The sequence below is a fragment of the Pecten maximus genome, chromosome 11 (genome assembly GCF_902652985.1).
Source record: "Pecten maximus chromosome 11, xPecMax1.1, whole genome shotgun sequence".
Taxonomy (NCBI): domain Eukaryota; kingdom Metazoa; phylum Mollusca; class Bivalvia; order Pectinida; family Pectinidae; genus Pecten; species Pecten maximus.
In genome coordinates this window covers 9,676,501-9,689,052 of record NC_047025.1, presented here as the reverse complement: position 1 = coordinate 9,689,052, position 12,552 = coordinate 9,676,501, and the positions used below count along the sequence as shown (strand labels likewise).

The following is a 12,552-nucleotide window of genomic DNA, read 5'->3' as shown; positions in this document are numbered from 1 at the left end:
TGTAAAAGGAGTTGGTTGTAGTACATATAATACTGTGATTATTTCATAAGGTTAAAATTGGTACATAATTATTATAGGTAAAAACTTACCTACCTGACTTAAAAAATGGCAATTATATATGCTTGACTTAAACTTCTACAAAAAAAAATAGTTTTTGAATTGATCTCATTATTGCTTTGGACAAACGCGGGGAGGGGATATGTCGTGCCGTTCATGCATGGGTGGATGGGTGTGTTCATCGGTTTAACTTTTATCAGCACTCCAGCAACTTCATTTTAAAACAGATTTTGATCAATCTTCATATAATTGTCAAGTATGAAAAATCTCTCAAATGAGTTTGTGTTTTAGATTGCCAAGGTCAAGACACAGGGTCTCTGTTACTATTTATAGAAAATCTTTTGTCATCCCTCAAATTAATCAATTTTAACAGATTTTAATCAAACTTCCTATATTGGTCAAATATGATAATACTTTGAACAAGATGGCCCCTGGGCTTATAACGGGATATTTCAGCAGGTACACATTGCCCGCGAGGGGAATGTATCGATTGCTTGAGATTCCTTGTTTTGTATATGTGTGTTTTATGGAATGAAATAAAATAGCATGATAAATCTACACGTATTTATGATTTATGATTCCAGGCTTTTTTTAGACTGAGTTATAACCCTTTAAATGCTCCAGACATAGAAACTATGTACAGATCACGAGGAATACTTTGCAGTGTTGATTTAATACATACTGACAACACTACTTGACACATGATCAAGCGACTTGATGTTGCCACGTTTTTATGTCTTTATAATGCACTCTAAAAATAAACTTTATTACTGTCGAAAGATCAATAGACGTGATTTATACAAAATCAGTAGGCTTTAAATCTGTATAGATACAAACTTACATAAGTGTTAGACAAAAATGTAAACAAATAGCAGTTGATCGTTATCAAAGTAGATAAATAGTTATTTAAGTCCCTTTCAAGTATAAGCTAAGGTAAATCAGTTGTATTTATTTTGTGGATCTTAAAATTGACAACCGTACATTTATAGACAACTCTGTCTAGGCATAAGTCTCCTTGTCAGTCTTTTTGTTAGAGAAATAATTCCGATTTCTATTAATATTTCCTGCTAATATTGAAGAGTTGATATTCCTTTGCCCTTGTTTAGCGTATCTTCAGGTGAAGATCCAAGGTTTGTGTTCGATCTTACAGAGGAAAGTTTGTGTTTCTTCTGAACCATTTTTGTGTTGTTTTTGTTTGTGTTCTTTATGGGGCAAGACACTTGACGTACACCAAATTGTCTGGATGGCATGTGATGTGTCTCTCGTATGATACTTAGTGAGGTAGCCATCAGCTACTACAAGGAGATACTGAAAAAAAATGACCATATTTGTTGACAGGGCCATGTACCAAGCCAAATTATTTTAATCAATGATCAATTACCAACTTAATTGTGTCTCACTTTAACTTTCCCCCAGATGTATGATTTCATATCCTCTAGAGGACTGCTACGTATATATCAGTTCATGCGATATGACCTCAAAAATAGTATTAAAAAAATTTAATCTGATTAGTAAATTATTAATGGAACAATATATAGATCAGCAATCCATTACCGAAAAATTGTATCCTGTGACAACTGGTGACCTACTGTATTTGTCACAATTAGCGCCCCTCCTACTGTATTTGTCACAATTAGCGCCCTCCCCCCCTCCCCTATAACTGCCACTCAACTTTCAGGCAGAGAAATTAAAATTATATAAACGTCCCTCCTAATTGTGAAACAAATTCAAAATAAGTCATAATTTACTTACATTTTATAAGCTAGACTTATCTTAAATATCTGGTCACAATGCATCAAATTTTTTCTTATCGACTTTTTGAACTCTTTGTCCATAACAGATTCAGTTACCTTAATTAATAAGTAACGTTCCCTCTGTAAAAAAATTTTAAGCACCTTTGGTGCTTTTTACAGCAAATATGGTACATTCCTTGTGCAATGTGTATAAATATTTATAAAATTACACAGTTTTTAAGCATACAACTTCAAAATCAAAGATTTGATATCCGTTTTCCGTGTATAATCATGCGAGAATGTCTCTAGAGGTTCCGGTAACATCTCCAGCTGACATTCCCTTGCTCTACTTTGATGTATGAAGTTCATTCGGGTTGTTTGCCGAGTTTAAATAAAATTGTCCTTTATATACATATATTGTGTATGTTTGTGAATGAAAATGTTGAGCTGGGCTAGTATACTTTGACTTCAACTTCTTGAAAAACCAATAAGTCATGTTTTCTTAACTGTTGTGGTGTTTACAGGGTTTATCAAAGGTCTATAATAAATACCTTCCGGCGTCTCAGTGTTAGAATATTGTCGATGTTTACACTTGGTCACAAAAAGCCCTTTAAATGTATTTGAATAGTGATTATATACACTGTGTGTGTTTTGGTACATGAGTTTATATCTACATCGTAAGACGTTGTAAACTATTTGTTCTTTTTCTTTTCCTGTTTCAATTTCTTGATGCCCGATCTGATGATAGATGTATATTTGGTTTGATGGTAGTGTTACTGTATTTGTTATGCTTAGGTTATATAACTTGTGTGTCTTCATCATGAAAGGTTATTAATTGTATAATATATACTCTTTTTTATTTTTCGTTCCTGTTTCATGCTTATAGATAACTTCATCATCTTACAATTAGACTGGCCTCCTGTCTCTAGAATATCAAAATTATAAATAAAATTGAGCTTTATGATTTTGGTCCCTAGGGTGTGTCTGATTCTAGAAACTAGGGGCAGATAATCTAGTCTTAGATTTAACTTCGCAATTCTTAACAAAAACAACTTAGGGTCTGGTGGCCAGTCTAGTGTAAAAGGTTCTTTACTGTACAGTATATTATTGTGGTCTTGTTTCCTGTTTAAGTTATAAAATCTGTATATCTTCATCAAAAATGTAATTAATTGTATAATCTTTTGTCTCTGTTTACTGTTTTGTGTTAAGTTTAGAGAATCTGTGTTCATTGTTAAAGGTTATTAACTGTATAAATTGTTTTGTTTTCATTTCCTACAGTTCATGCATCATGCTTAGGTTACTGAATTTTTGTGTCTTCATCATAAAAGGTTATTAACTGTTTATTATTATCCTAGTTTTCATTTCCATATTTATTTGATGATTAGGTTATAGGTTTGTGTTTTTCCATCGTTTGAAGGTCATTAACTGTATACTGTTGTCTTGTTTTATGTTTAGGTTATAGGATCTGTGTTTTTCTATTGTTGAAGGTCATTAACTGTATACTGTTGTCTTGTTTTTCATTTCCTGTTCGTGCTGATGCCTTCGCTGTCCAGTTTTCATTTGATTATTCTTATTGGTAAGTAAATTGACAATAAATCGTTTAAGTTTTCAAATGATCACTTTTCTAAAGAAATATTTGTAAGGATTTTAATTCCTAAAGTGGAAGACTATGATATGTTGTTATTGTTATAATTTATTTAAATAAATATAAACAGGATGTTTGAATACTTTGTAATTATCTCCCTTTGCAACTCAGCATCTGGTAACATAAGTATTATTATATAAATGATTATAATCATATATTTTCTGACATGGTTGAAAGTTTTCAGCATTAATTTATACTGATTTCAGTATTTTCGAAAGTATTTTCCCCCCATATAAGTAAATGTTTGGAAAAAACCCCAGTTATTTCAGTATTCCAAGAATGAGACACTTTCACTTAATAGAGCTTTAAAGCTGTATGCTACTTTTACACATTATACTTGTGATTATGTTATAATTAAGGCTATATGCTACATTGTACTTGAAATAGTGTTAGAATTAAGGCTATATGCTACATTGTCCATGAAATAGTGTTAGAATTAAGGCTATATGCTTCCTTACATATATTCCCGTGATTGTAATTTACCAACACATCATCAATATCTGTAATCTGTGTACTGTCATGGAATATCAGTTTAGCAAATAGGTGCAGTGCACATCGCTGCATCTCTCTCTGCACCATTGATGTATTTTGGGACAAAGGATCTGTATACAACATCTTAAGGACCGTACAATATATAATTGATTAGGATAAAATCTCTACCTGTGATCTCTTTGATAAAATATAAAGGAATTGCTTGTAAAATTAAGAACCAAATTCCCTCTCAACTGATAAAAGGAAAGCGTTAATGAAGACTGATACCAAACAAAATTCTAAATGGAAAAAATTCGTTTTTGCCTTGACATATTCAAGGATGCAGAGAAGATAAAATCTTATAAATTTCTGATTTGACATTGTCAATCTTACATAAAGATTTTACAAGATTTTTGACATTCTCAAGTCCACAGGGCAATTAAGACATCCTCCTGCATATGTATGCTAAGTTAGATATATTATATATATGGTTAGTATAAAGTTAAATATTTATGAGAAGTAGACTTATCTAAGTCTTTGTTTGTTCAAAGGTCCCATGATGGAATGGTGGAGTCATCAGCAGGTGTGTTTGAGCCCACACCGGGATCAAATTATGCCAGTCAGCGTAAAGTGTTTGAGGATCTTGGTCAAGGTGTACTCGATAATGCATTTGAAGGTAGGTGTTTGTTTATATTTATCCAGCAATACACATATGCCTGTTAATTATTTAGCTATTATCATAGTCTAGTAATTGCAGTAAAACTGCTTGACTTACGATAGTGGAAAACTGATGTTGACTTTAAAGTGTCGCCTCACTGAAGCATATTGTTGAAGACATCCAGCAGGACACTCCACCTGGCCACATTATACTGACAACAACCAAACAAGTGGTCCCACACCCCAAATACTGCAGAGTGTTAAGCAAGACTAGCAACTGCAATTTTCATAGACTTTGGTATGTCTCAGCCAGGGGACAGATCCGGAAGCTTCCTCACAGGGTGTTGTGTAGTATTTCTGTCCACAACCACAGACCTGACACATACATTAAATATGTATAGGAGATTTAGGTGAAGTTAAGACATGTTGATGCCGATAGTGAAGGGTCATTGTTGTTTACATCATTGTTGTTCAGGTTATACAGTATAGTCACTCCTTGTTTACTGTTTGTGATTGGAATGCCAACAGGAGAACCTGCTATAAATATATAATTAGTCTTTATCAATAACTACGAGACTTTATAACTGTGGATAACAACTTCATGGTTTAATGGTTTCTGTGACTAATTCAAGGAGCTTATGTGACTATTTTAAAATTCAATTTCTGTGACTAATTTAAGGTTTAACTTCTGTGACTAATTCAAGAGGTTTCTGTGACTAAGGTTTCAGTGATGGCTGATTTAAGATCTATGTAACTTAAGGTTGGTGTGACTAATTTAAGGTCTCGGTGATGGCTAATTTAATGTCTCTGTGACTAAGGTCTTTGTGACCAATTCAAGGTTTTTGTGACTAATTTAAGATGGATCTATGACACTATCGCTAGTATTTTCTAGCCATTATAATTGAAAGAGTGTTACATGTGTGATGAATGGATGGAAGGAAGCAAAAGATTAAAGATCATATGAAGAACACTGTTGTGGAAGTTTTGTTATATAACACATCAGTGTGACTAATATTGACTAATGAGAATCTATTGGTATATAAGGTATCTGGGTTAATTGCCACATGGTCTCATTGTAGTAGTTTCTGGCTACCTCACTTAACAAATTAAAGTGCAGGGATGGCCCATCACGTGCTATGAGATCAATTGGGTTAGTAAAGTGTGTTGCCCAATGATAATCACAACAGAACAGGACAATTCATGATCTTCACGTCCTGAAAAAATCGCAAAGCGTCCTGGATGGGATTCAAGCTCTACACATTAGATCTTTACACCTGTAGTTACATAGCTCTACAGACGGAACTGTTACACTCCCCTACCGACCTCATACAGTTGACGAACTGCATATCCTGTTGATCCCTCTGTTTGATATACAGGTAGATAATACGATTATAGACAACTGCAGTTGATGTGGTCCTTATCCCCCAAATCTCCCGTGGTATGCAAGGTAGCTTATGAAATCATACCCCCTGCAAAAGATATGTGATAGATTTTACGATTATCACCAGGATCAGTCCAGTTGATGGTCTTCATATCCCTCATATTCCTATAGCATGCAAGGTAACTTATGAAATTATACTTCTCTGTGATAGATATACTTATATATTCCCTTAAATTATGCTTGTCTGCGATAGAAAGACTTACATATCCGCTTAAATTATGCTCGTCTGCGATAGAAAGACTTACATATCCGCTTAAATTATGCTCGTCTGCGAAAGATAGACTTATATATTCCCTTAAATTATACTTCTCTGTGATAGATAGACTGACGTATTTCCTTAGTATTTGTGTTTCTTTAGTAGGTAAGATTTAATTATGTCACTCAATTTGATGGGTCGATATCCCGGAGATGCATATTTATGGTATCAAGGTAGATTATAGATTTTAGAACTTGACATCTGTATCTCCTAAATATCGTGTGTTCAATACCAATGGAGGTTAAAAGCTTACACTTCAATGCAATGGAAACATGCATGTTTCTGAATTGTTATACAATGAATATATGCTGTCCAAACAGGCAAGATTAATGATCAGTGCATTGGCAGACAGCATATACAATGTATATAAATATATCCCTAAACTCTATTCAACACATATTCAAACCGTAGACTGTAAAGATTATAGATCTTTGCAACTAATGGATTAAATATCTCACAGGTGCTATTGTTTTCTGTCATAACAAACCTTATCTTTGATCTTGATAATTGATTAATTAGAAAGAAAAAAAAAATTCACACATGTAGCACCTCAAGACAATCAGGTGCAGATATACATCTAGTTTGAATCAGACCTAGCCATTGATTTGTACAGGAAGTGTCAAGTTTGCCTCAATATTTTCACACAAAGTCTTTTTAGATGCAGGCCGACATTCATTATTGAGTAAGTAGACTATCAGTGTTATAGAATCGAGTATGATATCCTTATTGGCAAACTTGATTTGGCAGGATTACTGTACTACTAGAGTAGTTGTACTCTGAGTCAGTCAGTCTTCCATTTTGTCCAGGACTAAGCTGATAAGCAGGTGGGGTATGTTGTTCTGGAAATTCCAGGAAATTCCCGAAAATTTCCCGAGCACAACATTGTGGCGTTTTTTATCCCCACCTAGGACCAAATGTTTTTGTTATGTACTAAATGTTGGTTCAGGCTTGGAAATCCATATTTCCAGGTCTGTCGTTTATATATAATAAACGGCCAATTTCATTCTAAACTTGGTTGTCTGTCTTATTTGTTATGGTTACATGCATTTGGTCCAACAAGCTTGCCCTCACGACAGTCATGTATAAACACTGTCACTTAAAACTTCCAAATGTTTTTTATTCGTGTAATGGAATGTTGCACACTAAATTTTAGTTATGGTCCCCTCTATATAGAGTTAAAGTCCTTAGTTCATTTTGGAAAGGAACAAAATATCATTAAATTGTGTTTGATAGTGGTTGTCAGGTAGGTGACCATGGTATAGATTGACTTTTGCTGAATCAGATTTTTGATAATTCCATTAATTCAGACTATCGGTATTGTATAAAAACAAACGAAGACAAAAAAAAGACAAAAAAAAACCAACAAAAAAAATGAAATCTTCCAATTTAACATTTCATACCTTTTTGATACTCTCTAATATGCACCTTTATGAAAAAACAGGTGAGACAAAATGGAAAAGAACAGATATACACCCTTCAATTTATCCTAAATAATTGAACTACATGGTAGCATACAGCCTTAATAGGAAGGACAGAAGTAGGTGTTGGTAGATACACATAATGGACCTTTAATATGGAGAAATGTATATTTGAGTGATTCTACTACTTCCAGTTTAACTTTCAATCATAAATGGATTTTAAATCGCTTCTTCCGACTGTAAATGGACTCATTGTGTCCTAGCATACAATTGGACTTTATTGTGACCAGACGATATTGGGTTATCCAAACTTAGACTGTGGTAGATGTATATGTGTAGTGCTATTGAGTGTATATATATACGTGAGTCTTTGCCGTTGACGAATTATTGTAGCCGATATTATTTGCTACATTCCTTTTAGGTTTTATAACGGAACAGCTAGATTATGGAGTGCACAAGTAAACTGTTGTTACAGGTGTGTTAGTAATACTTGAATGCTCTTCCTGTTTAATACAATATACTTTACCTGGCTCTCTGTGATACCTACAGCTTTCTTGCCTCATATTAACTGTTATAAATCCTTCACAAACAATTAGAAATGTTCCTTTAAGTCATATGATCTATGATATTCACGTGAAAAACGTAATATGTCCGGTTTTTAGGGAAGCGACTGTCAAGGTGATTACATGAATTTTAAAAATACCTTACATTTAAATGTAAACGTATACTTTATTTATTTTACAACAATTGCGAAACTTGTTATATCAACTTATATTATAAAATCAGGCTTGTTGACCCTCGCAGCTTATATTTTAAAATTAGGCTTGTTGGCCCGCGAGGGGTATTACTGTGGGAGGAAACCGGAGTACCCGGGGAAAACCCACACGGTCGGGCAGGTGACCCATACCTTTTTACGTCCGAACAGGGAATCAAATCCTTTACATTATTTTGCCTTCACTGTCATAATGGTAACTAATTATAAGGAAGTATTGACAATTGATTGCTTTCCTCAAAATCATTTGATGGTCACAAGGATGAAATAAAAGTTGAAAACAACAGACCATAATGTCTTGAATAAGCAAAGAGGCCCCAATACAGGATATTTTGTCCTGTACGTAACATCTTCTCTAGCCAAGGCTTCTGATTACGTTATACTACACGAACCCTTGGCAGATATAGTCGTGTTTAAACCGTCACGCCCTGGAATCCCAGGGCATCCAATCAAATCGCATTTTACATCCAGGTTTGGTTTCACAGTAAACAAAAATTGCGGCGCCCAGTACATAGCTATATTGTCGACTTTGTCTTGACATTTTACCTAAAAACAGAGACGTACAATCATTGGGGAAATATTCGCAGTGATTGATCAATTAATAGAAGTCATTGATCACATATCACATCAAAATGACACAAGCCTCCATGTGCGTTTGTAAACATCACCGATGAAGTAAATCGGTAACGTTCGTTTTGATTGGTCGAAAATTTCATGTGTAAAGGGTGGTGATTTCGAATCTCCGCTAGAGGGCCAGAACTGACGCCTATATCTTCCAAGGGTTCGTGTAGTGTAACGTAATCAGAAGCCTTGGCTAGAGAAGATGTGTACGTAATGGAAGATATGAGAGAATATCTGGTCTTTGATACAAATTGATTATGGTCTAGATTAGTTTTGACAGTCATGTAAACAAAATAACTTAACATTTCTATCAAAGCTTGTAAAAGTTATTGAGTAATAAATTCTAACATAGAATAAGATTTAGAGGCTTAATTTATGGTGTATAACCTGAAGCTTGCTGTAACAGGCGCATTAAGAGTATTTTAATCTTAAAAGAGCTTAAGACTTAAAAATAAATGGCCTTCACCGATATTCTGATGTCTCCTGTAATACAGGTCCTTGGTGCCTTTTGTTTTAATTTGCTTTGTTGTTGCATGCAAAACACATAACCAAAACCTGTATTTATTTTTAAGAATAAATTATACGCCCTACGTATGGTTTAACAACAGAACATTTGTTTTTGGTCGGCGGAATCATATTTTATTACCACAAATACTTTTCTGCTATAACAAGTTTAACGGTGCCTGCAGAAACCTGACACTTTCCATTGATTTTATCGGAAAGTGTATATATCGTATTTACCTGCAGCCATGGTAAAGGAGCCACTATATATGTTAACTATTGTCAGTGTGTATGCTAGCATCACCCAGTTAGAATTAAATATTTACTGTGGTTCCCGGCCAACCATGTATTGTGACTTTGCAGAACAGAAATGTAATTTTTCTTCATGAATAATGCACCAAGGACAGAGAAGTTTTTATAAATAAAATGTTTCCTTAAATTTTTGATGAAATTTTTAAGCTGATTTTAAAATGTTACAACACCATACTCTTGTGTTAATGGAGGTCGGTTCACCCTGTTAATTTAAAACCAATAAAATTTTAAAACACCTCAGAAATTTCAAATAATGTTAACCCCCCCCCCCCCCAAAAATTTTTTATTGTTAATCCCAAAATGTATCTTTTTGACAGGGGTTGCTGGAGACATAATGTCAAAACCCTTGGTTTTCCTGCCTTCAAATGCTTAGGGTCATTTCGTTTGTTTTTCCCAACAAACTCATCAACATTTCTGAAGTCTTTAAATATGTTATATTGTTTAGGAGGACACAGACTCCAGCAATCTGTCATCCTCATCTTTCCTCCTAATTTTCACCTTTCACTAAGCAAAAGTTTTTGAGTAAAATTGTTTAAAACTATCAATTCAATAAACCCATGACTTAAAAGCGGGTCAAGGCCACTTGAATTTAAGGAGGGACTGTGAGAAGACTTTGCTATCAGGAGAGACAATAATAAGACTTGATTTCATAAGAAAGACAAAATTTTAGACTGATATATCGGCAGGATTTCACGATTTGTGAGAGGCCGTCCTCACAGTATTGTACGTGATAAGTGTTAAATATGGTCGTGTTTATCGAAACCAAATCTAGCTGTTATTTTTATAAAAGTGTCGATTATTCACTGTTATGTTGTTGTTATCCCAATCAAAGAATAATTGAACGGTTGAAATAATCATAGAAAGGGCCTGATTGATTATCGCTGGATCAGGTAGAAGTGGCTTTGATGTTAGGCAGGCTATGTAGCTGCCAGTCAGTTGTATTTCATTATATATATTATAACGGCTGATATCCTTGATCACACATTTTACAGTTGACAGGAATATTGATGTACCCGTCAGCATCGCTGCGTGTCGCAAAGTCACGGACGGGAGCCGCGGTGATACAAGTGTAACAGTACTATTCTGTCCCCAGACATGTTTATAAAGATGGGGACAGGATATCGAGGCTTATACGGAAGTCACCAGAACCACACCCTGGTCAATGACAGATCTGCCATACACCGAAAAATCAGATATTTATCTGTTTTGATGTTGCTAGGAAAACAGGACGACAGATCTATTTCTCATGAAAGCTTATTGATTAACTACGGCTATTACATTGCCTAGATCAGACTTTATAAAAAAAAAACTGATAGCTGGTCAATATTTTGACATAATAGAACGTATTATCTGGCTAAGTAGTTTTATACTCCCCACAACCGTCTTAGGGGGTATACGCAGTTAAATCAGGATATAAAACTACTTCTGTAGAGGTGCTGCAAAGATGTTACTGAAACCTATATGCATGACTGACATCTTTAACAATTCAGTTTTTCATTTTAACACTTTTTGTAAAGATATATGGCTTATAATGTAGAAAAAGATGTATCCAGATATCATTGGATGTCCTGGCAAGAGAAAAGAAAATGAAAAAATTCAAAATTCCACCACAAACATGACCATGATCCCAAGTGGTCTTGATCCCAAATATTTTTCAATTTTTGAATCCAAGCTAAAATAACAATGATATACATATATCTTAATGAATGTGATGTAACCTCAATATTATCTCGAAAAAAGATAAATTCTCTTTATGGGTCTACACACATTATGATCCTCAAAAAATCCATAACTAGTAAATATCTAAATACGTATTTCTATTGGAATTACAATATGGCCCATTATTTAAGCAGGTATTGAACTAGGTAGATGTCGATAATACAAACAGATTTGTCTTTGTGTTATACAAAAGCAGAAAGTTTGACCCTACACTCGATATCATCACCATTTTGACTCGAGCATTTTAACTCCCACGGCTGTTTTCAATGGTGGTATTATTGGCAGAGATGTAGGGACAGATCATATACAGAGAACAGGCAAGCGATTATATATGGCTGCTGAAATGCATCTCTCTATCTAAATCTCGATTTAAATCTGTCAGTCTGCTGCTTTTGACTGATATCAAGTCTTTATGTTTATTTTTTTTAAATATATTTATTAAAATGAATACTAAATGATGTGTTATATATTTACCTTCGTTGCTAAGGAGATGACTCAACTTCAATGATCTGCCCTGCAGGTAGGGCGTAAGAATCGTACCTGCTGCCCCCATTGCATGATCGTAAGAGGCGACTAAATTTGGGATCTTATCTTTTCTATTCTTTCTTAACAACTTTCTTCTTCCTAATGTCTCCCTTGACAATGCCTCACTTTTGGTCTTCAGTTGAGCGTTCGCCGCTGTGAGGAAGGTTTTGGGTTCTGTCCCCTAGCCGAGACATACCAGAGTCTTTAAAAATGGTAGTTGCTACTCCTGCTTAGCGCTCAGCATATTTGGAGTGGGACGACTGGTTGGCCCGTTGTCAGTATAATGTGACCGGGTGGGGTGTGCTGCTGGATGTCTTCGGCAGTATGCTTCAGTGATATAGCACTTTAAATCGGCAAAAGTTCCGGCCTATCACAAGGAGACTTAACACGAACATACTGCAGCCTCCCAAAACACACATACGCA

At 34.7% G+C, this 12,552-nt stretch overlaps 1 protein-coding gene across 9 annotated transcripts in view; it reads left to right on the top strand.

Moving 5' to 3' along the window:
• Positions 1-12,552, top strand: part of LOC117338188 (kinesin-like protein KIF28P) — a 79,766-nt gene that overhangs the window by 19,006 nt on the left and 48,208 nt on the right. For all 9 annotated transcript variants that reach the window (XR_004534983.1, XM_033899438.1, XM_033899440.1 and 6 more), the window contains exons 5-6: positions 3,344-3,366; positions 4,458-4,582. Coding sequence is in view for 8 of the 9 variants with exons in the window: in XM_033899438.1 (XP_033755329.1) it covers positions 3,344-3,366; positions 4,458-4,582 (148 nt within the window). In the remaining variant the exon portion in view is untranslated. The remainder of the gene's footprint in view (positions 1-3,343; positions 3,367-4,457; positions 4,583-12,552) is intronic.